The sequence below is a fragment of the Brachyistius frenatus genome, unplaced genomic scaffold, assembly GCF_029030835.1.
Source record: "Brachyistius frenatus isolate BFR_SWC_R1_liver_20210118 unplaced genomic scaffold, ASM2903083v1 Contig_222, whole genome shotgun sequence".
NCBI lineage: Eukaryota > Metazoa > Chordata > Actinopteri > Embiotocidae > Brachyistius > Brachyistius frenatus.
In genome coordinates, this window is record NW_027210821.1 from 300,001 (window position 1) to 327,973 (window position 27,973).

At 44.8% G+C, this 27,973-nt stretch overlaps 1 protein-coding gene across 2 annotated transcripts in view; it reads left to right on the forward strand.

Moving 5' to 3' along the window:
* lingo2b (leucine rich repeat and Ig domain containing 2b) overlaps positions 1-26,935 on the forward strand; it is a 35,345-nt gene extending 8,410 nt beyond the window's left edge. Inside the window, exons 1-2 of one of the 2 annotated variants that reach the window (XM_069719734.1) lie at positions 20,728-21,150; positions 22,842-26,935. In XM_069719734.1, coding sequence (XP_069575835.1) covers positions 22,915-24,750 — 1,836 coding nt within the window. In that variant the 5' untranslated portion in view covers positions 20,728-21,150; positions 22,842-22,914 and the 3' untranslated portion in view covers positions 24,751-26,935. Of the gene's footprint in view, positions 1-20,727; positions 21,151-22,841 lie in introns of those variants that run through there. The other variant, XM_069719733.1, reaches the window with a different exon arrangement.
* Positions 26,936-27,973: the final 1,038 nt, after the last annotated feature.

Here is a 27,973-nt window from a genome sequence, read left to right on the forward strand (position 1 = left end):
TTAGTTAAGGAGGAGTTTTAGTTAAGGAGGAGTTTTAGTTAAGGAGGAGTTTTAGTTAAGGAGGAGTTTTAGTTAAGGAGGAGTTTTAGTTAAGGAGGAGTTTTAGTTAAGGAGGAGTTTTAGTTAACGAGGAGTTTTAGTTAAGGAGGAGTTTTAGTTAAGGAGGAGTTTTAGTTAAGGAGGAGTTTTAGTTAAGGAAGAGTTTTAGTTAACGAGGAGTTTTAGTTAAGGAGGAGTTAAGGGGGAGTTTTAGTTAAGGAGGAGAGGAGTTTTAGTTAGGAGTTTTAGTTAAGGTGGAGTTTTAGTTAAGGAGGAGTTTTTTAGTTAAGGAGGAGTTTTAGTTAACGAGGAGTTTTAGTTAAGGAGGAGTTTTAGTTAAGGAGGAGTTTTAGTTAACGAGGAGTTTTAGTTAAGGAGGAGTTTTAGTTAAGGAGGAGTTTTAGTTAAGGAGGAGTTTTAGTTAAGGAGGAGTTTTAGTTAAGGAGGAGTTTTAGTTAGGGGGAGTTTTAGTTAAGGAGGAGTTTTAGTTAAGGAGGAGTTTTAGTTTTAGTTAAGGAGGAGTTTTAGTTAAGGAGGAGTTTTAGTTAAGGAGGAGTTTTAGTTAAGGAGGAGTTTTAGTTAACGAGGAGTTTTAGTTAAGGAGGAGTTTTAGTTAAGGAGGAGCTTTAGTTAAGGAGGAGTTTTAGTTAACGAGGAGCTTTAGTTAAGGAGAACCTTGTTTTTGCTCAACTATAATGTTGACTTTATCTAATATCGCAACATAATAACAGTTAATTTATGATCATTTAATAGAGAGCTACATTAGCACTGGTTTTGTGGGGACATGTTAGGTAGCTAATACATATCAGCAAAATACCATCCATTATAGTCGTAACTTAGTTGTGTCTTTTTTTATGAAAGAAATACCACAAGCAGTAAATTAAAGAATCCCTTCAAACAAACAAAAAAACATATTTTTCTCCACCAGTTAATTAGAGCTGAATCTCGGTTGTGGCATTAAAAGCACAGTCAAATTGGAGAATTTTAAACACCGCTGTGTTTTCCTGGAAAATAATTGTGTGTGGATGAACCACAGACCTCCCAATGAACAGGTCTGCTCTTCTCTAACAAAGAAATAATAAGTGAACCGCTGGAGAATTGCGCACAACAGACGTCGGTAGAAACAGACAGGAGGGAGGCCGGGAATTAAATGTGACATAAGCCAAGAGCCAGATTTGATATGAGAACGTCAGAGTACCTGCTGGCCCTCCAGCCCTCACTCTCATCATTCATTTCAACCGTCTCACCCTGCATCTCCAGGACTTCTGCCTGCATCTGGCCCATATTCTATCATTAGCTCCCCCGACCTCTCTCCCCTGCTGCCTCCATCTCTGCTACGGCAAATTTGCTTTACTCACGTATACAGTGCAAATGATCGAAATGCATACGGGCAAAATAAATTACATTATCCAGGTGACGGAAAACACTAAAGCCCAGAGGAGTGTTTGAACCGAAAACAGAAAGAGGCGGAAATGAGCCAGGGAAGGTTATGAAGACCTCGTCGGATTGGATGACGGCAGAAACGCTGCCGAGGGTCAACAGGGAGGCATTATGGGATGTCGTTTCAATCCACAAACGGCATGTTGGAAAACAAAAGTAAACCTGGAACAGAAAGTGGAAGCGAGAAGCAATATCTAAATCAGCTGTTTTACATGTAATGTAAAAACTAATTACATCTCTCACATCCCTGTCCTGCATTCTGAGTTTCACCGTTTTTCAGTTCAAATTCAAAATTAATGCGAGAGTCCAAAAACTGCAAGGCTCCTATTTAATGTGTTTTGCTTTCATGATTTGTGCATCATGTTATTTCTGATGTGTTTGTTGCAGCCGTGAAGATAAATGAAACATTACTTAGTGAAGTAAGGACCGGGCAACATCGACACCGTCGCTATTATCATGAAAGATGAAGGATATGAAGAAAAGCTCCAGTGTGAATAGACGCTATACATATTAGGCTTCCTGGCACAAACGGGATAATAAATGACACCAGGTGATAGATAAACACAAATCAAAATGATTTCCTGACATCATATGCTCGGTAATAAAAACAAGTGCCGATTGCCTGTCAGGCATGATCGAGGGAACGAAACCGCCCGCTGTTGCACATTTCACAACATGTATTGTTTGGGTCAGTTCGGCTTTATTCACCTCGCTGATGGGATGCAGGACTCAGTGCTCAGTAATAAGCACAATAACAGCAGTGAGCGTGGGACACAATGAGGCTGTTTGTTTGGGTGTGAGAAACAAAGAGGGACCACCTGCTATATGCTGTTGTAGCCTCCCTGTCAATGATAAACATAATAATAATAAACTTTATGTGTACAGCACCGTTCATACAAGAAATGCAGCTCTAATGATAAAATGCATAAAATTAAACAAATAGAGTTCAAATATAAAATGAGCTTGAAGAGTAACTAGTTAAAGGTTAAAGTAAAGAGATGTTTGAGCTCTCTATTAAAAGTATTAACTCCCTGATATCTAACGGCTAGTTTGTTCCACATCTTTGGAGCAGAACTGACAAAAGCTGAATCCCCAGTTTTCTTTCTGCTGTTGCTGAGAACCTCCAATAAACCAGCAGCAGAAGATCTCAGTGTTCCTGACATGGAACTCGGTCCGAGAACATCTAGAGCTTCGTATGTGAGGAGGAGCTTAATGTCAACCCCGTCATCATTATAAAACACTTCAAAGAGCCCGAAGACCACCAGACCCACAGAGACCACCAGACCCACGGAGACCACCAGACCCACGGAGACCACCAGACCCACAGAGACCACCAGACCCACAGAGACCACCAGACCCACGGAGACCACCAGACCCACGGAGACCACCAGACCCACAGAGACCACCAGACCCACAGAGACCACCAGACCCACGGAGACCACCAGACCCACAGAGACCACCAGACCCACAGAGACCATCAGACCCACGGAGACCACCAGACCCATGGACACCACCAGACCCACAGAGACCACCAGACCCACAGAGACCACCAGACCCACGGAGACCACCAGACCCACGGAGACCACTGGAGACCACCAGAGACCACCAGACCCACAGAGACCACCAGAGACCACCAGACCCAGTTTAACATTTCATCGATCACCTTGATGACACATCTCAGAATAGCACCTAGTTATTTTTTCTTAACTTTCCAACGTACATGAGATCTGAGGGTCTTCAGGAGCTTTCTGCATTACTGTCATGCTTTGGACCTTATTTCTGTCTGAGCTTTTGGGTTTCCTGTTTTATTTTAGAGTCACCTGAGCTTGTGATTGTCTGCCTCTCCCCGATCCGGTTCGTCTGTCCCTCGTTGTCCTTCTCTCCTTTGCTGCGTTCAAATGAGGTGTTCACCGCGTACACGAGAAGAGTCGGTATGAACGGCACCCTCTTGTGGTACTCACGACGTCGGAACTCGAACATTTTCTATAAGCACCGAAATTCCCGAGTTGTGATGTTGTTTGCTGACGTTTACAGAAATGTCAGACGTCGTGGAAGTTCATTTTTCGTTGGATGTTAAACTAATATGTTGTAATTTTAGTCATTTAGTTTATCTTCATGACTTAGATAATCGCCTATGTCCTAGGAAAACATTGATCTTCCCAAAGGCCTAAATTATCAGCTTCTGTGGCTTCGAGATGCCTCCACGTCTCCGTTGCCTGGCAACAGTGTTTTTATGACTTAACCTCTGGAAACGCCCATCATACGGTGCACATGAGAAGTGTGACTGACTGACTGTATCGTCGCCACGAGTCCGGAGCATCTGGCACCGTTTTCATTACCTCTGGAAATGAGTAAGTGACCCAAGAGTTAATTCAGCTTGTGAAGTTTAATATAATTATGTTGTCAGTGACCTTCTCCATTGAGACAAAGTGGCACAACAGGGTTGTTCTTCCCAGTTAGTGCGACCTGTAATATTTGTTGAGTCTGACGGGGGAACTGCAGAAACAGTCGGTGCTGCTTATGTGGGTTTTGTGTGCCTGAATACATCAAGATGCCGGAGACAGCCGCAGATGACTTATCATCAATAATTTTCACTTCATCCAGCTGAGCAGAAAACGTATTTACAGTGTAAGACAGGCGGCGGGGAGGATGACGAAGGAACAGCAGAAGTCTTTTCATTCCTATTCTGTTCACCTCCGTTGTGTTGCAGCGGCGGCAGAAAAGTCAGCAGATAAAAGTGAAACTGTGACGAGACACCGAGCATGTTGAGGAGGGATTTCACTCTGGTTTAAAGGTTTCATCCAGTCACACCTTTGAAAGAGATCAGAAGCGTTGCACCTGTGACTCCGCCCACAGGTAATGGGACAGTGTGCTGACCAAGCAGCAACCAACAGTGACGTCACCTGTTGGTTTGTGAGCGGCCGTTATGACGCCTCCAGTTCAGATATTAGCTGGAGCCATCTTGCTTTTCGGAGCGGTTTGGAGCAGGAAGTGACCATATTTGGACGAGCAGGGGGAGGAGCCAGCGGTGGATCTGACTGATCTGATTGGAAACTGGCCGTTACTACGTCCCGCCCAACGATAGAGGAAAGCTGACTGCACTACAGGCCTGTCAATCAAACAGACACGCCCCCAAAAACAGGTCTTCTTGAATCTTCTTTTCTAATGAATGAGGGATTATTTTCAGATGGACCTCCAGAAAACTAATAAGAAGGAGTGACTTTAGCTAACAACACCGAGATAACTGATGGACACATTTTATTCACTTTGGATTTGATGAGAGAAGTTGAATGGGAGTCTATGGAGCCGGAGGCTTTTTGGAGCCGACCTCTAGTGGCACTTGCTGGTATTGCAGCTGAAGACACTTCTGGATCAGAACCATTTTTCAGACCTGGAAATTAGGAACATTTTAATATCCAGTCTGTGATTCTGACAGCCCGGAGAACATTTACATAACCATCGCTACACCAAGGTAGTATCTTCAGGGGGTGTTAAATTAAATCTAATTAGAAAATCACAACAAATATTGGTAGTCAAATTGTATTTATGTTTCCCAAACACGAACTTATGGTTGTATTTTGTTTTATTTTAGTTCGAGCAGTCGCAACAGAGTGACGGAAGCATTCAAAAACTCTTGACACATCCAAATTAAATGTATTTAATACTGAATTACAAAGACTAAAATCTCAGGAGCAAACTAAAATTATTCCAATCAAGGGAAATTTTGACACCTGAAAACATACAGAAGATCATTTTAAGGCAGATTTGCATGTTGCCATCCCACATAGAGATTTAGACCGGTTGACATGGCGGATGTAAGCTCTGAGAACTTTGTGTAATTTGTCCTTCATGCTTGTTCTCTAAAATAAGTGCATATGCTGTAACACTGAAGGATTCTAGATATCCAGCTGGCAAACACAATGAATCAAAGCGTTTCACTGTGTAATTGTGGGAGAGGACAGGGTGTTTGGTGAAAGACATGGTTCTGCAGAGCAAATACTCCGGCGCTATCTGAATTTCACACTGGAACGGCTGAGCGAACGCAGAGCTGCTGTTGGGACAGTGACAATTTGACGAGAGAACATCCTGACTTTGTTGCAGTTTCATAATCTTGCAGGATGTGTGAGCATTTCTTTTCGCTGTATTTGTCAGCTGCTTTGGGGATTAATTAGCATATCCGTGCTGGAAATGGATCGGCTGCAGTAGAAGACTGGCCCTTATTTCACACGCTGTTAGTGGGCCAGCCTTCGTGTTCTCATAGAAACAGACAGCTCAGGAAACTACACACAGTGTGTTGCGGGGGATGCATATCTATATTTATATATGTATATATATATTCTGTAGAATAATACTGCGAACCTTCTTTGCACTTGTTCATAAAACTGCTATGTGAAATAAAACAATCACAATTAAAATTCAGGCGTCAAGAGGAAACCTGAATATAGAGTGGTGTATTATTTAACATAAATATTATTCTAATTCCAGGTGGGGTAGAGAGTGAAAACACACTCATTAGCCATGTTTCCTCTGCAGGAACGTTCCCCAGGGAACCTTTGGAGGAACATAGTTCCTCTAAGTGCATTTCCACTGCAAAGACCAGGGTCTAAATGAAGCTCTAGGGAGGTGTTTACCCCCCCCCCCCCAATAAAAGCCCCTGCTCAGAGGGTGGTAATCACCAAAGCTTTCAGGGGTCGACATTTTATTACAAATGCCATTTTTAGAAATCTGCACTTGCAAACCAGTTTGTTAATTGCTATTTGTGTTTGGACACATCAGCACGGTTTTGCTGGATGTTCGTGTGTCTTCAGTATTATCTGTATATGAAAGTGGCGACGCAGCTTCCGGGTCTGAAAAATAGTTTATTCACAGTAGAAATTCAGAGTGAAATATTTTCTGACACTCGTTGAGTCAAACCAACATGTGAAAACTGGCATGTGTGTTTTTCCCCTTTAAGCACTGTGAAAGCAGAGTTAACATCATTATTTACTGACATACAGGTGCTCCTGCGCTCCTTTCTACTATTTATTGTTACCTTTTATTACCCTGATATGTCTCTTTGCTTTGGTTTTAGATATTGAAGGGATTTGAGTGGATTCTGCCACTGACAATAAAAAAAAAAACGACTAAATAGACAAGTAAATAAAGAGTTGAAATATATGTATGGCTGACATAATGAAAAAATGAAAGGGTATCATTTGAACTCTCTTTTAACATCCTAGTACTAATTTTAAATAATATAAACTTCATAAATCAAGTAGATTAGTTTTGAATTTGTTGGTAACCGTTATGGCTGTCACAATGAATATTTGCGTGTCATATGAATAAATGTTTTTATGTAATTGGTTTTTTTTTCAGTTAATTTAATGCCACTATTTTAGTATAAAACGAATCATAGTTTAATAATACACATAGACCTTATTAAGAAGAGCCGTTTCTTGGCATTCAACGTTGGAAAATATAAATAGTTCTTCTGACCGCCGCCTTTTAACTGCAAATCTGACGAATCGCTCCCTCCGAGTTATCGGGCTCGACTTATCTGTTTGGCTTCAAACCAAAATGCACTGAAGGCGTTGCTGTGGTGTTTCTCTTTACAACTATATCCATGATGTTCATCTTAATGTTCTTTTCTCCACTGACGTGCAGTTAAACCATAAAGCCATTAGTAGTCATTAAAAGAGTCGAACCTCAAAAGGTAGAAAACAACAGAAATAGTGACGGAAATAGGATTTTTTTTTCCTATCATTTAAATGACCTGTTTTTATACAAATAAATGGAAGCAATTGTAATGATTATGGAAAATGATTGCAGACAGCTCAAATAATCACGATTAGGCGTTCATGCAATAATCGTGGCAGTACTTTGTCTCCTTTCTCTGGAGCCCCGGCTGGCTCGCTAACTCACCGCGGGATTCATTAGAGGCACAATCACTGCTGGAGCATTTTACCTGAGAATAAAATTCACCTACTTCACTTCAATTTTCTTCTAGTCACAGTTTTCACAAGAGAACTGCAAGATGAGTCATTTGCAGTGTTGTACAGTGACATGAATCTGCTGTTAAGTACATTAAGGGAAATCTTGTGCTGTAATTTCCCTTTTGTTTTACCCAATTTGCCTTTTATTGCCGTGTCTGCGTTATATTTCATACTGTAAGTGTTCACTTCTTGTTCTCCTTCACATAGAGGGTCGTAAAGGCATTCAGCTGCATCCATAATGAACAATCAAAGTGAAATAAATTACCCCGAATAAAAAAAAAAAAAAAAAAAGAAAAGTTAGCATCATGTCCTCTTCTCAAAATAGTTCTTTCTGCGTTGCATTGTGGTCGATTGAGGCTTTGGTCTGCTCATAATGAATCCTCCTCCTCACATACGAAGCTCTAGATGTTCTCGGACCGAGTTCCATGTCAGGAACACTGAGATCTTCTGCTGCTGGTTTATTGGAGGTTCTCAGCAACAGCAGAAAGAAAACTGGGGATTCAGCTTTTGTCAGTTCTGCTCCAAAGATGTGGAACAAACTAGCTGTTAGATATCAGGGAGTTAATACTTTTAATAGAGAGCTCAAACATCTCTTTACTTTAACCTTTAACTAGTTACTCTTCAAGCTCTCTTGCACTTTGAACTACGGCGCCTTTAAAATGCATGTTGCTCATTTTATATTTGAACTCTATTTGTTTAATTTGATCAGTTCTCATATATATATTTTCTATATTTTTAAATGTTCCTTTATATCTGTTTTTATGTGAAACACTTCATGATGTCACATTTCTTGCATGAAAGGTGCTTTACAAAAAAAGGTTTGTTATTATAATGACGGAGATCCATCAAGAGCACGAACCATTTCTCAGATCTGGCTTGTTGAGCTACAAAAAGATTGAAGAAAGTTAATTAGGCGATTTGTCGCTGATCGCTCTCTAAAAAGTAGGAAGACTTCCTGTGAACAACTAAGTGGTTGTAATGTTTCCGGCCACTTCTCAGTGTTAATGGCTGCTGAAGCGGAGGGAGCTGGCGGGCTGCACTCAGGCTGCCAGAACATGCGCTAAGTGCACTCTGCGTCTCCGCACGGCGACACGGAGCTCCGCCGCTCGTCTCCGGCACATTTTGGCACAAAATAATCGATGTTCATTTCTGCTGAACGGCTTTCTGTCGTATGTTCAGTCGGTTCGGTGTTTCTGCAAAAAGAGCTGTGAAATGTTTGGCTGTTGAATGAATACGGGAGAGAAAACCTCGCCGTTAAAAAACCTTTTAATGCCCCGACCGTTGCTGTTAATTATCTTTATGTGCTGCAAAGCTTTATTGCTGCGTTTTACATTTTCATGTCGTTACTTGTCTTAAATTCAAACTACATTTTATTACGAAGTGAATTATCGATCTGTCCTGTTTTCGGCACAGTATTTGGGACTTTCTTCCAAAACGCTAACCGAGAGGACCAAAACATTGAGTTGGAGGTCCTGATTGATCCTCCGACACGTCAGATTCTGCCGTTTGCTGCCATTTCATAAATTCCACACAGATATCAGAAAAAAGTAGACCGAGTGTTAAATGTGACACGGTTAGCTTTCGGCTAAGGTTCGGAAAAGATCCCGGTTGGGGTCGAAATAAGTTTCTTTGTGTTTCCGTATTAAACTTGCGTAACGTAAAAACCAACGTTGCGACTCTTCTTCGACCCTGGTCGTCACGGTAACGACGGCGAAGGGCATCTTTTTCTGGCCTCCCGGCTTCGACGAAGCGCCCGAATCTGCCGCCCCGCGACCGGCACCGGGGCTGGATCATCCGTACTGGGATGTAAATTGGGGGCCTCGGATATATAAAAAAAAAAAAAAAAAAAAGAACCAGAATTATAAATGTGTCGGGGCCGGGCTGGAATAATATTATAAGGAATGTGTGCTGGAGCAGCTGCCACTGCCTCCTCTGCTCCTCTGCGTTTCATTGATAGAAGATAGATGAGGTGGTAATGGGCTCGTGCCACCAGTCGTCCTCCGTCCTGCGTACGATACGGGCTTCGCTACAGACCTCTTCGTCCGCTGTTTCTCTGTATTGATTTTCTGGCATATGCTTGTTTGTTTTTTTCTGAATGGTACAATTTGTAAGATTCATAATGTCGGGACGGCTTAGCTGCTGCAGACCGAGTCTGCACAGGGACCCAAATGAAAAATGAAAAATAGTGGAGCGAAATGATTTTCTGTGCCACTTTCTCAACTGAATAGTCTTTTTTTTTTTCCCTTCTTTTTTTAACCAGCCCCCCCGGGGGGATCTGTTTTGTAGGATAGCAGGTGTTATGATGACTGCATGAGGGAAACGCTGATTAAACATAACAGAAGCTCTCCAAAGCCCGCTTCCTTCCAGCCACAGTGAAGTCCAGCCATTGTGCAGCAGCGGGACGTTTTCACTCTCGCTCAGTTGTTGGACTGGGTATCAGGCCGCGCGTGGTGTTTTGGAATATTTATTCACGCGCATGAGTACGAGTTAGCCGGGGATTTCAGTGCATTTAGTGAACATTTGACTGGTCCAAACCGGCACCGTTCCCAAAAGAGGGCCCGAGTGCCAGCCTCTGTTTACAGGCAGTCAATTAATGCGGCAGGTGTAAGAGGCAGGTAATATCCTGCGAAAGCTCACAGGCTGTAATCTCTCTCACGCACACATTAATTCGATGCTCTTACATTAAGTCTGTGGATCGGTATTCGGCCACGAACACATCACAGGAGGAGACGCTGCGTCTGAGTCTCGGGGAGCTTTGGACACTTCTGTGGTTAGAAATCCGCAAACGGCGTCGAGCGCTCGCTCCTTTAACAGTTTCGCCTAAAGATGCATTTAGGGAAATGAAGTGACTTTGATTGTTGCTGCTGGACTGTATTTAACTGCAGCAATTGAGGAACCAGGTGTCAGGAAAGAAAACCGATATTTTTAATAGTGTTGCTAATTAGAAGAAAATGAGTCAACGGTTGTTTTTTCCTTCTATAAATCTTCTGCGTCATTTATCGAGCCAAACCGATGTGGTGTTAATTGGCATTGTCGCTTTTTTTCTGACATTTTGTCGATCAAACAATGTCCTACATCGTGTTTAAAATATGCACTTAAGACCGTGAGCTACATGTCAGACGAAAGCTTTCACATTTAAAGAGTTGTTAATTGTCAAAAATGTTCATTTTTCACGTTCTTGTAGTTTGAGATCTTCTGATGCTTCGATCCACATAAAACAACTGTGCTAGGAATGTTTTTTAAAAGCAATAAAGCAATAGTAGAAATAACTCGTTCAGGTGTCGTCTGGTCTCCAGAGATCCTTCCATCATCTGTCACCTCGTGGTTTCCATCGAGCTTCTATGATAATATGTTAAATTGATGAGGGTCAGATTGAACTATTTATAATAAATATACACCACGTAGCATAAACAGGCCTCCTGTGAAGACACAAGGTTTTGAATGAATGCAGAACCCACTTGTGTTTAGTGATGCAAAATATCCAAATACATTTTAGTTAGTGGAGATGCCTTCAAAGACTCGACCCGTGGTGAAGCCAGAAGAGTCTGGTCCGCTTCACCCAGCAGGACACGTGGAGCTGCTGAAAACACAGAAACAGAGTAAAAGGTGGAGTTGGCCGAAGGTTGAAGCCCGGCGAGGACGCGTCTCCCGTTTTATCTGAAATCTTTCAATTCCAACATTTAACTCTTCCGTCGCGTATTCACTCATTCACACCAGACCGTCCCCGCTGTCCATCGACGACCGCCGTTAAAGGGTCGCCACGCCGACGTCGTCCACGCCGGACTCTCCGATGACTCGCTCCCTCTCGCTCCAACGTCACCTCGGCTGTCACGCCGACTTCAATGGGTTTGGCGCTGCAGTGAATTCTCGGGAGTGACGGTGGAGATTGCTAATCCGTCAGACTGATTTGGTGACAGGCGAAAGTGCTAATCCTCCTGCGTTATTCAGTGCCGGCGAGGACCGCCTAATCCCTCGCCGAGGGCCCGACGCAAACTAAACGGCTCTCCAGGAAACACGATGGGAGCGAGACGCCCATATCAACATTCACTGCTTCTCTCTGTGTTTTCTTCTAAAAAACATCTTTTGATTCAAAACATGTTCATGAGCTGATTGACAGCAGAGAAAAGATATTTTGTTTCTCGGGCTGATAAAAAAAAAAAAATCATCTGAAGTGGGATTAAAAACCTTCAGGGAGATTTTCAAAGTTCCATTTCCACGTATGAAGCTGCTGAAACTGATTGAGTTTTCTGACGTTCTGTTTATGACAGCACATCATTCACAGGCCGTGAATACGTGATTTCCTCCGTTTTAACTCCACTGAAACCAACAAGACTCGTCAAAATTCCTTTTTTATTCCACCTTTATTAAATATTTGGTTTGTGTAAAGTGCGGGCGCCTCGAACTCCAGCGATGCTTCTCTCTCAGAGCCTAAATGCAAACTGATCTGGAGCCAGCGAGAACATGTTGCAGCTTTGGCACAAAACGTCCGCACGAGTTCAAACATCTGTCTGATGAAGGAGCTGCTCCGGAGATCCAGACAGCGTTCAAAGCTTTCATCACATTCTTCTGATTAATAATTGCTAACGGGCAAAATTACCTCCTCGATGTATGGAGCCAAATCGAGAAAATATCAGGTCCCTCGCTGACTTCATGTGTAAGTGGAGGAGACTTTCCAGGGAGGAAGAGGAGGGGAAGCTCCAAGACAACAAAACTAAATGTGCATGCGAGAGCTTACAATCACAAATCCAACAGCAATCAGCTGGAAATGGAGGTTTTTTTATTCTTTTTTTTATGACACAGCTGGCCGGAGTATCTTGCTTTGGTTTCACACGGTGACTGTAAATACAGATGGTTTTGAAATCATTTGCTTTCAATCAGAAATAATGAAGTTTGTGTGCAGTTGCTGAGGGCTTCGTGTGCTTACAGTCTACAAATCAGTTGGGAACGACCTCTCAAAGGTTAATCTCCTAATTATTAGTTCTGATGCAACCGCAGCTCCGTCAGCGCCGGGCCGGATTCAGAGATGGATCATCTGGAGGTGAACCAGCCCGAGAGCTCCGGAGACATCTCGGCGTGTCGAGCGCCGCAGAAAGAGCACAAGAAAAGTTGGACATTTTGAGGAATGTGCTCGTTTGCCTCGGAGAGTCGACGCCGGCCCGTTTCGTCCCGAGCACCGCAGAAAGATCACGGATGAACACGTCGCGGTCGGTTTGATTAACTGGCACCAAAACCCAAGAACAAATTGTCCATCTGGTGTTTTTCTTGAGCGGGTCAGTGATTCGACTGCACGGTCAAACTTTTCTGTCACGACTCATCGACCAGAAACACTCCGTCAGCTGATCGACCGTAAACAATCTAAACCAACGAAACATATCGCTTTAATTGTGCGCCGTCCAATGCGGTCGCATTTACCGTGTAGGCGAGATGACGTCGTCGTAATTGAGACATTTTCTTGAAGCCTGGAGTTGCGACGTGTTTTTTGCTGACGTACACGGAGGACGTGGAAATTCGCTTTTTGTCGGATGTCGAGCGGATACATCAAAATTGTGCCTTTGCGTTTCCCGTCAGCTTGCTAAATTGTTAGCTCGTGGGGGCTTCCAGACGCCGTCCGCGTTGCCGTTGCCCGGCAACAATACTTGTACGACTTGGACACGTTGCGCACGTCTTCCCGCGTCGTGACGACGAGCTCACGAGTTGCATTTGAACGCAGCATCAGTGAGCTTCATGAAGTGGGATAGCTCTTTCCCTCCCACATACAAGGGTGATATCAATGTTCTCATCAAACATTCAGAAAATATTCCTTCCATTTTTTAGAGTGAGAGTAATTAATCTTGTTTTATTAATCTGACTTGAATACGCCGGGCAGAACGAGTTCTAGCTGGAAAAGGCCGTTGCATCAGGCTGCTGTTCCCGAAGCTTCAGATGTTGTGAACACAACGGAGACGAGCTGTTGTGACTCATTTATGTTTCACGTCTTCAAGTAAATAAGGGGTGAAACATAAATGTATTTATGAGCTTCCTCGCTGTTTTCAAATTAGACTTCTTTCCATTGTTCTCATTTCCTCTGAAATCCTGAGCAGCATCTGTTGAATCTTAAAATCAAGGACGGACTGGGATCAATAGCTGCGATCGATGCGGGCACCATATAATTGCAACAGGCCCCTACGAGGACAGTACAAATGTCTCCCATGAGTTTTGTGGCAAACATAAAGATGTTGACAACAAGAGATCGTCTGAAGCTCCTTTTCCTCCCATTACATCTTTAGAGGTAAAGAATAGATGTAAGTTAACACTCGACCTTTTAAAGGAGCGTCTTTGTCGGCGCGGCGTCATCTGAAACTGAAAGTTTTGAAGGTGGCCGGGGGATTATCTGTTCACATCCTCCCTGTGTGGAGATCTTCAGCGCTCGAGGAACACTTTGTGCGGTTTGTGGGCTATTTTAGTGTTGTTGTTTTTTTGTTTTTTTGAATATGGTTGTTAGGATTTCACACAATCTTAACAGAAGATAACCCTGACCCGACCCTGCTGCCGTGAGCCTCGGACCGCAGCCTACAGACGGCTGGAACTTACTGGGAATAATGACGGTTTAAAACACATTACACAGAAGTTGTTTGCAGAAGATACGATTATTAGAAATGGGAGCAGGAACAAACTGGTGTAAATACGCTAAGACAAATCTCATTATGGTGAATGAGGAAGGGAGCCTATGAATCACCGGTGGTATACATGTAGCATGAAAAATGGATGAGCTCTCCGTCCCCGGACTAAAATTAGACAGAAACCTAATATGGTGAGTGTCCTTCAAGTAACACTCTGATTTATAAGCAACAACAAGCACGAGAAGGTGAGAAAAAGCTGCTCTTCTACCAAAACACCTTCCAAGACTGGAAGCAGGACGTGATGCCGACGGACGCCGCGGAAAATCGGACTATTCCTTTTGTTGGAAAGCCAAGCAGGAGCATCTTTTCAAGGAATCATTTTTCAGTGTGATTACTGCGTGACTGTCCTTCTGTGACAACACAGGAAGAATATAAAGTGGAACAAAGACTAACGCACAATGTCGGATGAATATTGATACACACTTTACATTAGCTGCAGATCTCAGTGTCTGCATGTTAACGTTGGGAAGAAAAGAAAAAGAGATTTGAAGTGGAATCGTTTGGCGAGCAGCTAATGAATTAGTTCATTAATTAATGAGGAGACCTAAATGGACTTTTTGGTCCTTTTGCTTCTGGAAGAAAGCGGCTGTGCATCACGTCAGAGAAAAACACTTTTTCTAAATGACTCACATTTAAAAGAGCAAGCCTGACGGTATGTTTCTTTATTGAGCAATTAGAGCTCTTTCATTTATCTCATATTTTACTGTAAATTACAAAGACAAAAGCTCGGAGGCCGATTTGTTCCACCGGGTTTCTACTGAGTCGTCCCGTGATGTCCTCCGACCGACACGGAGACTCTGCTGACGTCACCCGGCCGCTCCGGACAATAAAACTCACCTGGTGAAACTCCCCTTCCCTTCCTGCCGCGTCACCTCCGTTTGCTTTTGCGCGGCTCGGATCGGGAACGCTGCCGGTTTGATGAATTCCTGTCACCTTCGCCGGTTTGTGTTGCGTTGACATATTTCAGTGTGACAAACAGGACGTGTGTCGTCCAGCTGGTGGAGGAACTAACGTTCACATTAATCACGTCCACGGGTCCACAGGGCACCTTCGCTTCAGCTCTGAAGGCTTTAGTAGTACTAGCAGTAGTAGTGGTACTAGTAGTAGTAGTAGTACTCGTAGTAGTACTAGTAGTGGTAGTACTAGTAGTAGTAGTAGTAGTAGTAGTAGTAGTAGTAGTAGTAGTAGTAGTAGTAGTACTAGTAGTAGTAGACTGAAGCTTGACACTGGACTTTTCTAAATCTAGAGACTAGTAGTACTAGTAGTAGTAGTACTTGTAGTAGTAGTAGTAGTAGTACTACTCTAGTGGTGAAGCAACATCCCTCCTGAGCCTACAGCACAGCAGACGTACAACGAGCCACATGGAGGGAGGGATCGGCCGTCGATGGCTGACGAGCCGTCGCTGCAGAGGCAACGTGGCCGGCGGAGCAGAAAGATGTTTAATTGGCAGCGTTTGAACGCACCGGCTCTAATTAGTGGAGGAGAACACGTTTCAACTTCCCAACCCCAACAAGCATCCTGAAAACTTCACTGACATTTTGCAGGCTGGTCAGTGGATGAGCAGAGTGCTGCGACTCCCAAAATAGAAAATGCACCGGGTTTGTTAGTATTTGTGGTGAGTACGCAACAAATTATCATTAAACTGACCTGTGGCTACACCGGAGGCAGGAAGAAGAACCTTCATGGCGCTTTTATAACATCTCAACTGTCTCAAAGCTTCACGGCGCCGTCGTTCTTCTGCTTCTCTTTCTCTACATTGTAAGAATTAACAATTCTTGAATACAAATATTCAACCCTCCTATTTTGTTCATCAGAGTATCACAACAAAGCTGGAAACACCATTTGCATGCACATTTGTTTTTGCAGCAACACGAAAATAAATGACGGTCGTCTTAACGTGTCCTTCCAGGTCAGTTGTCATGCAGAATATGTTCTGTGCTCACTGCTGCGATAATCGCCTCCATGTGCACGCTCTCGTGAAATAATTCCATTATTCATGCCACTGTTATATCTGGAAATGAGCAAAGCAGAGCAGGCGGGCCCATGTTTAATATTTAAAGGGAAAACAATCAGACGAATGAATAAATACGCAAAGCTTTTTATGACTCCACTGATTCAAAGTGACAAATGAAAACTTTTAAGAAATACAAGTTGTTGTTGTTGTTGTTGTTTTAGTTTAAACGAGCGAACGGGAGTAAAATGTGCATTAAAGTCTTCTGCAGCGTTCGTAGCGAGAGCAGAAATAATAATGACGGCTCCTTCAGTGAGCCGGATGCAAAATAATTGCAGCCGTGAAAAGGAATTCAAAGCTTTACGTTTGTTTGCAAGGATTTATAGTGGTGATTATTATCCACCGTCGCCACGGCGATGGTGACGTTTCACGTTCGACAGCTTCTCGAAGCGCACGTATAAGTTTCGCTGTAACAACATCGGCTCAAAGTTGCCGTCTTGCAAACAATCTCATGAAACATTGATTTATTGCACACCTCAGGGTGGAAAGAAGGAACACACTCTGCCAATATAATTCATTATTAATTCATGAGCAATCTTGTGGCTGTCAATGCTGTCGTTACGAGTAGTTTAAAACTGCACTGTTACAGTCCGATTCAGTCCTCTTCAGCCTGAAACCGCTCTGCTCCTGTCAAAAGGCCGAACGCGCGGTGAGCGGCGATAACGAACAGGGATTTAATGGCGCTCGTCTCCACGGATACGCCCGCAGATTAACATCAACGCGTCGCCTGAGTGTAACGCAGATCTCCTCGAAGAGTCTCTCAAGCGTCACTCAGTTAAAATCACATTAGAAACCACAGTCATCTCCAGAAAAACACGGGTTTCTATCTCATCTCGTGGCTTTTCCTCGTTTCTTCCTGCGTTTTCGGCTTCATCTTCTGCTCCTCTCTCTTATTCCCCCTCGCTCGCCCTCTCTCTCTCAGTGACTCATGCATCACCCTACAGCTCCTTTTCAGCTGTCAGATTTTCTACAGTTTCACTGTGACTCTAATCCAATTCAGAACCAAATCTCAAAACGCTCGGCCCTGTAGGCTGCCCTTCTCGATGACCCCCCCTCCACACACACACAATTACCATTTACCCAGAATTCCGTGGGATCGTGTGCGTTTCCGTCTTGCCCGTGACACGGTTGGCTCCGAGTGTTTCTAAAAATACGGTGCAGCTCTCGGAGATGGCCGCGACAGAGCTGTGCGAGGTCGGCCCGGGTCCGGCTGACGGACGGCGGCTCTAAATAGGACGACTGAAGTGGGAGCAACATTTGTGGTGCGTCGTTTCTGTTGCATCAAACTTGGTTGGAGAATTTTTGAATAAGTTCAATAACTTCGGTGTTGCTGACTCACATAACGTCCTCATGATGTTATTTTCTCTCTAATTTACGGTTTTGATTGCACGATATTAAAAATGTCAATCCTGTTGTCAGTTTTTCGGATCTCTTTCTGAGCTGCAGGAAACTTCATCTATTTAAACATTTCCTCAAGTGTCTGTTATCCGTAGCGCCCAAGGTCGTCAGTGTTGACCTTTGACCTTACTCACTGGATTTGTCTCGAGCAGAGATTTTAAAATAAAAATAGCATTTGGTTTAAGTGGATGAAGCAAACATGTGAGCTAACGTTTGCTAATTTACTGATCAGATCCAGATTAGAAGTTATTTAAAGTTCTGCCTGCTTGTGAAACATGAACTCTTCTTTTATCTCTGTCTGCCTGCTGTTTGATATCGTTGAGGTTCATTTATTGGACATTCTTTTTGCTGACATGACAGGTTTTGGAAAATAAAACCAAAACAAAAAGCCAAATGAGGCTAAAACGCTCACACCATGTCAGCTTTACTGTAAAAACGACTTGAAAGTATGTGAGCAAGCAAACATGGACATCTCATGTCAGCCAAAGTCGGTTAAATGTAATTAAATGCTGGAATTTAATGAGAGGAAATCAAGAAGTTCTGAAACTGCTGCTGTTGCAGGAACATCCATATTTGAGGCATCGCCGACTGTCGGTCAGCGTTATTGTCCAAGCGCGTGAACACAAAGAGATTTTGGACAAATACGGGTGTAAACATGCAACTTTGTTTCTTCCAGTTAGTTAGTTTGATTTGATTAAAACAGAATAAGTAGCAAACGATTGGCGGCTGACGTCGTGAGTTTTCCGGTGGCGGGGAAAGTTCGCGAGTCCTAAACATCAGAATCCTTCTCGTTATTATCTTCCCCCCACAAATGATGGTAAACGTGATAATTACCTGGAAGGTTTTGATTGCCAGCGATCCTTTTCACAGCACTCAAAGACATGTTCTTTTATCGTTGATATGAAAACATTGGTGCATCTTTAAAAGGTCACGAATATCAAACATCTGCAAACGCCCCGTTACACGTGCTACTCGGGTTTAGTGTCGACCAATAGGAGTGCAAGTTTGGTCTTTAGAGTATCACTTGTAAGTAATAATGTGAAGCATATTTCCCTTGAACCCGTCGGCATCCTCTGACTCGTTTACATGTTGGAGATGATTTTGTTTCCCATCTGTCTTTCACTCCCTCCACCACCTGTCATCGCCCGAAAGGCTGAAAAGCTTTCTGCTGAGAAAACAGAGAACTGACGGGAACAAGCTGCTCGATCGCCGGCTAATTCCAACGAGGTGCTTTTCAATGCAGAGACGTAAAAGGTAAAGAAGACACCGTTGATTCTGCAACAAACTCACTTTATTTCTTTTGATTGTGACAGTTTGAAGTGGTTTCGAGCAACATTTAAGGAATTTGCTACTATTTCTTTGGATATTTCTCAAAGTGCCTTTAAACCAAAGATTGTAGATAAACAAATAGACGTATCTTCCGTGACATCATCAGTAGATTTCCCAAAGAGCAGTTTTGAAGTTCAGAGTGGTGGCACTCACTGCCAAGAGGTAGAGCGTGGGCGGAGCTTAAACAGGTGTATGGAGCCTGGTTGAAACCAAGCAGCAACCGGCACTGACGTCACCCGTTGGTTTGTGAACGGCCGTTATGAAGCCTTTGGTTTGGAGTTTGCTAGCTTGGAGCGGTTTGGAGCAGGAAGTGACCATATTTGGACGAGCTGGGGGAGGAGCAAGCAGGGGATCCGACTGATCTGATTGGAAACTGGCCGTAACTACGTCCCGCCCACCGATAGCTGTAACCTGACTGCACCACAGGCCTGTCAATCAAACAGACACACCCCCAAAAACAGGTCTTCTTGAATCTTCTTTTCTAATGAATGAGGGATTATTTTCAGATGGACCTCCAGAAAACTAAGAAGAAGGAGTGACTTTAGCTAACAACACCGAGATAACTGATGGACACATTTGATTCACTTTGGATTTGATGAGAGAAGTTGAATGGGAGTCTATGGAGCCGGAGGCTTTTTGGAGCCGACCTCTAGTGGCACTCAGTGGTATTGCAGCTTAAAGTACTTCTGTATTGGCCTCATTTTTCAGATCTGGAAGCTGTGAACAGTTTTATATACAGTCTGTGGTTGAAACCATTCATGGTACCAGGCTATGTCCACTGTAGTTGGGCATTTAAATTGGAGGTCTGTGGGGATTTACCTGCTTTTTTTTATTTTTATTATTTGCATTGGCTTTATTTTTCAGCCCTGCAGGTATAAACATACTATTGTGCATTATATACTGAGAATTCCTATCAATTATCCATGTTTTAAAGGCCAAATGCCTACAAGGCAAATAAACTGGAAATGCAAAGAAAGACAGAGTGGTTGGAGGCCAGCAGACTGCTGAGATATAGATTGGGACATCAAACACACTGGAGGTCTTCAGGAGACTCCAAACTAAATCCTTTTTCAAGGTTGTGCACTCGTACTCAAGTGCTGAAATACTTTTTTAATCCAAGGACACAATTTACAGTTTGTGGGGGAATCATCTGTGTTTCATCGACGTCAGCATTGTGAAGCATATATTTGGAAAGATGTTGAGTTATGATGTGGTTCAGTAAATGTGTCAGATTTTGTGAACTAGTCTCATCTTTTTAACTGTGGAGAGAGCTGAATAAAACAAAAACAGCACCAGCATAAACAGCCATTTTATCATGAGCCTGCTCCGGTATGAGCTTAAATAACTTACAAGGCGGAGGTGTGCACATCAGCGCCGACGACACACTGACACACACGCACGCACACACACACACACACACACACACACACACACACACACACACACACACACACACACACACACACACACACACACACACACACATCACCAGACCAGTTCCTCACTGCAGCAACACAACACACAACTGGACTGTAATTATTAAACAGAGAGGCAGGGAGGAAGAGCGGCTGGTGGGGGGGGGGGGGGCAGACTGATAAATACACAAAGACAGAGGCAGGCTTGTGGACGGATAATAAGGTGGAGAGACACGGATAGTTACCGGAGCGCCAGATGGATGGCCGACGAGACAGGTCGACAAATAGCGGCGCGGTCAGAATGACAGCTCGGAAACACCTGAAACAAGCTTCACCAACCAGCTCAATTTCAAGGAAGGTTTTCAGTTTGTAAGTTGTCTCAATGTGAGCACTAAATAAATATGAAATAGAAAACGCCGTCCTCTTTACTCTGTTCCTTCTTTTCTTTTTTCATTAATTTGATTGGCAGGCTACACAGAGCGGATGGGAGTCAGGGTTTGTAGTTGCTGTGGCAACGGCCTGCTCTTTGTTAAAGGCTACATTGCTGGCATCTGATGTGTCTGAGCCGCGATCGATAAAAAGCCAGCCTGCAGAGACCGATGAACGGACCGCGGCTCTTTGCCAGGCCGGGCAGGACCGCGGAGAGAGAGAGAGAGGAAAAAGGGGAAAAAAAAAAAGGAGTTAGGTGGAAGATATGTGAACGGACGGACGGAGAGATGAAACAGCGATAGCAAGAGGAGGGAAAGAAAGGCAGAGATATGGAGATGCGAGCGGTGCAGCTGATGAGCCGGGCGGAGGGCTGAGCCGGAGGAGCAGCAGAGCGAGCGGCTGCTTCTGCCTCATCTCGCCTGTTTTCTGAATGTCACTCACTTCACTATCAAAGTCAGGTACGTGTCTGTCTGCTCGTCATCTGCTCGCCTCGGCAGCGTTTTTGCTCTGCGAGGTCTGCGAGCATTCAAAAAGGGTTTTACAAAGGCGCCTTTTCATATTCCCACTGCTTTTTCTTCGCCACTCTCTGAGGGTGCATTCAGATTTCCAGCGCTCGCAGATGTGTGTTACGTTTTTGCGCATCTAATTGGGAAAGATAGCCACGAGCAGAATGCAGATACTACTGGTAATGAGGCGATTACGCTCGGCCTCTCCGTCTCCACGGCCATCTCTCAATTCAACAACCTGTGGCTGCCGGGAGGCGTCTTTCCGTCGAGCCGCGGATACGCTCGGCTCTCGGAGACCCACGACGCTCCACGGCTCAACTCCTCATCACACCGTCGTCATCTCCTCTTCCTCCCTCAACAACCTCACCAAACACACATGTGCCGAGAACTGGAGCCACGTTTTCATTTTCATGAATGGAATCAGAACACGAGCAGTAAATCTTTAATCAGTCGCATAATCACTGCAAATTGACCGATTTTTACTTTGTATTTTATACAGCCGACAAGCAATAAGGATACAAATATAACTTTCATTTGATTTATTGTTAATCTGCCTGTAAAATGCATCTTTACTGTCATGCGACACATAAAACGCTGCCGTGGCAATAACGCCGTTCATCATTATGAGCTGTAAACGCGCCGTAGGAAGCGTTAATTCCTGCAAATAAACGGGCAAACGAGATCAAATGAATTCAAAAGGAGATCGAGAACTTATCGCTTGGATCATTTCAGGAACTAAAGTAAAATCAAATATTGAGAATATTTCGACGAAATAATCTGCAATAACAAGCAGTTAGCGGAAACCAGAAGAGCAACAAGCATTCTGCTATTTATACGTAGACGTCTCTCTGCTTCAGCATCAGTGATAAATATAGAAAGTCATATTTAACTCGGTGTGAGTGGAAACGAGGAGGCAGCGAGATGACATGTTGATTACTTGTGAAGCCGTATACGTTTGTTTCCGTTGGTCCTGGCGGGGTTGTGCCTGCTCACACGCTGCTGTGGCTTCAATTACACAAGCAAACACAAGCTGTCATTTCATTTCCTACTTCGTTTGTATTTTAATTTGAACACTTGCCACATATTTCACCCCCTCATCCCTTTATCACACACACACACACACACACACACACACACACACACACACACACACACACACACACACACACACACACACACACACACACACACTATGAGGCAGAACTAACACTCACACATACAGCAGTACCAGACCCATGCGGGCCTTCGGCCTCGCTGCCCCCTAACGCCGGTCTTTCCTCGCCATCAGGCCGGCACGTCGTCCATCCTCATAAAACACCTCCGGTTAGCCTGCAACCTTTTGTGCTACCGCGGTGACCAACGCTCACGTTTTTTTTCCGCTGCTGGTATTTCTATTTCTTGCCGCGTCTCGCCCTGCCGGGAGTTTAATTCCATTATATCCAGCTCGCCAGGAGAGAGAGAGAGAAAAAAAAAAGAGACATTTATTAAAGCAGGAAAAAGACTCGGCGGTTTAAGTCGACTCGCTGTGTAAAAGGTTGTAAAACGGTTGGAGGCGTCAGAAGGTGAGAGGTTGTGAACGGGAGCCGACGGCCGCAGTTAAGTGGCGAGTATGTTAACACGTTTTCTGTCGGTGTGTCTTGCAGGGCTCGTTCGTGATGCTGCTCCGTATGGACAAGAAGCTGTGCCGTGACAGAGGGCAACGTGGGTAAAAGAGACATGCGAGACCCGGGCCCGCACCACTGCCACCTCGTCCTGGGCGGGGCTTTGCTGCTCCTCCTCGCCAGCTCGGCGCTGAGCTGCCCCGCCCGATGCGAGTGCTCCGCCCAAAGCAAGTCGGTCAGCTGCCACCGCAAGCGCCTGCCCAGCATCCCCGAAGGCATCCCCATCGAGACGCGCGTCCTGGACCTCAGCAAGAACAAGCTGCGCATCATCACGCCGGACAACTTCTCGTCGTTCCAGCAGCTGGAGGATCTGGATCTCAGCGACAACCTCATCAGCGCCGTGGAGCCCAACTCCTTCCGCTCTCAGCTCGCTCTCCGCTCGCTCAACTTCCGCAGCAACCTGCTCCAGCTGGTTCCCATCGGCGTGCTGTCGGGCCTGACCAACCTCACCCGCCTCGACCTGAGCCACAACCGGCTGGTGGTTCTTCTGGATCACGCCTTCCAAGACCTGCGGCGGTTGACGTCCCTGGAGGTGGGAGATAACGAGCTGGTTTTCGTCTCTCAGAGGGCCTTCACGGGATTACTGGGCCTGCAGAGTCTGACCCTGGAACGCTCCAACCTGACCGTCGTCCCCACGGACGCTCTGGCACATCTGCACAGCCTGGTCGAGCTGCGCATGCGCTACCTGAGCATCGCTTTTCTCAAGCCTTTCTCCTTTAAGAGATTATCTCGTCTGCACCACCTAGAGATCGACTTCTGGCCCTGGCTGGACACACTGCCTCCTTTCTCCCTCCACGGCCTCAACCTCACCACGCTGTTCATAACCAACACAAACCTGTCTGCCTTCCCCGGCGCAGCGCTGCGCAACCTGCCCTACCTCACGCATCTGAACCTGTCCTACTGCCGCATCCAGCACATCAGCCAGGGAGAGCTGGGCCAACTCCCACACCTGCTGGAGCTCCGCCTCACAGGGGCTCAGCTGCTTTCTATAGAGACCTTCGCTTTTGTGGGCCTCAAATCGCTGCAACTCCTGGATGTGTCGGAGAACCGCCTGGACTCCCTGGAGAGGGGAGTGTTCGCCTCACCGGACGGCCTGCAGAGGCTCTGTCTGGGCGGAAACCCGCTGGTGTGCGACTGCAGATTGCTCTGGCTGCTCAACAGCCACAAGCCGCCCTCTCTGCAGATTTTGGAGGTCCAGCCTGAGTGCAGTGCACCCGACAACCTTCTGGGGAAAACTCTGCGCGAGCTCAAGGAACCTCTGGTCTCCAGGTACATGACCTGCACCAAGCCACGGATCGGACCCAACACCACGCAGCTGCTGATGGCTGACGAGGGTCAGCCCGCCCGCCTCACCTGCACGGCAGAGGGAGCGCCTCGGCCCTCCGTGGTCTGGATTACACCTCACAGACGCTACGTCACGGCCAAGAGCAGCGGCAGGGTGGAGGTCCAGCCGGACGGGACCCTGGAGATCAAGGCGGCGGAGCTGCACGACAGCGGCGTGTACTTGTGCATCGCCAGCAACCCCGCTGGCAACGCGAGCCTCTCGGCCTCTCTCGCCGTGAAGAGCCTGGGCTTAACGGACCGATCTCACAGCAACAGGAGCTCAAACTACCTGACAGACTCCAACAGCACGTGGGGCAACGGGACGGTGTTGTACAACATGACGGTCCCCATCGACCTTAAGACCATCATCATATCTACAGCCATGGGCTGCCTGTCCTTCCTAGGTGTGGTCATCTTCTGCTTTCTGCTTCTGTTCGTGTGGAGCCGAGGGAAAGGACGCCATAAGAGCAACTTTGACATCGAGTATGTCCCCCGTAAATCCAACGGGGCGGCGGCGGAGGTGTCGGAGACGAGCGGCCCGCGGCGGGTCAACATGAAAATGATTTGAAAACAATGCAGACCGACGCACACGCGAGCAACGTCGACAACGCAGTGCACACATATCAAAAAAAAAAAAAAAAAAAAAAGTTTTTTCTATGACCCAGTGGATTTGTGACAAACGAACGTGATGTACTATTATAGTGGGTGTCGATATGACGGTGATCTCGTGATAAAGTGGACATGTGAATATAAAAGTGATATATGAAACCGTGGACGTGTTTATATGACATAATGTTCTCATACAGTACACTGAATATAATTCTATAACCAACATATCAATATGGGAGTGATATAGTGTTGCACTAGGCGTGTGATTCAGTGGTGACGTGATGAGTAATGATGTTGTCGACTCACCGAGACATCAAGGTGAAGGAGGGAGCGACGGGACATCTTCGCGTGGCACTAGAAGTATCATCGCTGCAACATGTCAGGACTAAATCGTCTAAAACCCATCTTAGCTGCAGTATGAACGGTGTGTGTGTGTGTGTGTGTGTGTGTGTCGTGTGTGTGTGTGTGTGTGTGTGTGTGTGTGTGTGTGTGTGTGTGTGTGTGTGTGTGTGTGTGTGTGTGTGTGTGTGTGTGTGTGTGTGTGCGTGCATTGGTGTGCGCATGATGCATTTGTGTGTTTCTTTGTGCATGTGCACGCATTGCCTTTTCTTGTTGGACGGAACAGTCAAAGTGAATAAAAGGGTCCAAAAAGCTTTTTCCAGGCCTTCGTTCGTGTTCGGTCGTCGTGACAACAGTAATCAGTCACTGTTGTGTAAAAAAAACAAAAAAACACAGGATTATCTATGTTTGTATGCAAAACTCACAATTAATATATTCCAAAAGGAAATGCTGCATACATTTTGAAATGGGTCCCCTTGGAAAGACTTCAACATTCAGACGGGGATTTTTCTAAACTCCAGGAAACGTAGTTGTATCGTGAGCTTCGTCGCTCTCCGGCAAAAAAACGCGGCAGAAAAAGCTTCCAGCTGCAGAAATGGCATGTTAAACCAATTTTATAACATGATAAATCATGGGCAGATTTTCCTGCCAGACAAATCCCTTGATATGATATAAAAGAGGCACAATGGCAGAGATTTACTGGCCGCCGCCCTCTTTGGGACGAGACAACGTTGAGTTTCACAGATTTATGGGTTAAATCCTCCACCCCACCACACCCCCCACCCCAACACCACCACCACCACCACTCCCCTCTCATTTTTCCTTGATCGCACCACTTCAAGCTCGCGTGTCCGGGTTCTTCCCTGGGGGGTACCGAGGGGCTCTGGGTATTGAAGTAGATGGAGATTTGAAAGTTGTAGTGGAAATCTTGTATTGTTTAATTTATTTTTTTTCTTTCTTTTTTTCGTTGAAAATGTTTTAAATGTTTAGAAAAAAAAAAAGTAAAACTATTAAGGGCCATTCTTTGTAATGCAGGGACGTGGGTGTTAACTTGTGTGATCCTGTTGTGATAAAATGTTCAAGGTTGTATAATTGTTTTCATATGACAAATTTATGGGTATATTTTCAAAAGGAAATAAATCTTAATCATACCCCTAAAACTGGAGTTCTCACAGCTGAAATTTGTACTGACTTTAAAGCCGTTCTTTTGTCACTAATATGTTCCAGGTCATTTAGTGATTATCTATATTAGTCTTGACTTTGTCTTTTTTTTTGCTATTTTTAACATATAATATCTAACCATCTGGTTGTAGCTACTAAACACAGACTTTAATGCATTTTTACTATTTTATTTTATTTTGATTTTACTTTTGTTATTGTGTTTTGCATCCTAAATTAGCTGTATACATTTTCAATTACACACGAGTAGTACAGTTCCCAGCATGCCGGACGATGTATGGTGACACATTTTTAAAAAATAAAAACGCTGATTAATATTCAATTAAATTACCAGTCGCTGTAATTTATCCCATTTTTAGCCATACCAGCAGTGGTCGGCCAGTTATTGGTTCACCACTTTAAACCACATTTCATGGCAAACCATCCGAAACCAAACAGTCCCCCGAAGGGATAAACCTGACCAGGACCTCTGACTTTTCTTCTGGCGCAACATTTTTAATCTTTATCAAAAAGTCTTGACAACAATTTGATTTGACTGCCATGAAATTTGGTGTGTAGGTTAACGGTTTGAATTTGTTGAAATCTGTGGCTTAAGAATAAATTCCTACAAAACGATGTAACTCCCATCAGTCTCACCCCGATGTGTTATTGCCAATTAAGCAGATGGTAGCATGCTAGCATCCTAAACACAGACGGTAAACAATGTACTGGCTAAATAATGGCATTGAACTCTAAATGTCAAGAAAAAAGTCAAAATGTTGAGAAGCAAAGGAAGTCGGTTCAGAGCGCCTGAGCTCCACAAACAGCTCCAGGATCAAACAGCTTCATCAGTTGTCTTATGATACAACATATATCCTCTTTGTACACTGCTCAAAAAGATCAAGGGAACACTTAAACAACATCCTCGATCTCAATGAATGAAATATTCCAGTTAAAAATCTTGATTCATGACATAGTGGAATGTGTTGAGAACAAAATAACATAAGAATGATCAATGGAAATCAGAATCATTATCCATGGAGGTCTGGATTCAGAATCATACTCCAAATAAAAGTGGACAAATCAGATCACAGGCTGATCCAACTTCTGTGGAGATTCCTGAAGACAAGTCCAAATGAGTCTCAGTAGTGTGTGTGTCCTCCACGTGCCTGTATCACTGCCTACAACGCCTGGGCATGCTCCTGATGAGACCACGGATGTTCTCCTGAGGGATCTCCTCCCAGACCCGGATCAAAGCATCAGTCAACTCCTGGACAGTCTGTGGTGGACGTGGCGCCGGCGGACGGAACGAGACGCGATGTCCCGGATGTGCTGGATTGGATTCATCATGCAGGAACTGCTGACACACTCCAGCCACATGAGGCCGAGCATTGTCCTGCTCTCCCGGTATGTCCTCCGTCCTCTTGACACTGTGCTGACAGACACAGCAAACCTTCTTGCCACAGCGTGCATTGATGTGCCATCCTGGATGAGCTGCACTACCTGAACAACTTCTGTGGGTTGGAGACACCTCATGCTACCTCTAGTGGTGAGGACACTGGCAAAATGCAAAAGGGACCAAAAATCATCCAGAAAGGACGAGGACAGAGAAATGGTCTGTGGTCACCACCTGCAGAACCGTTCCTTTATAGGGTTGTCTTGATAATTGCCTCATTTCCACCTGT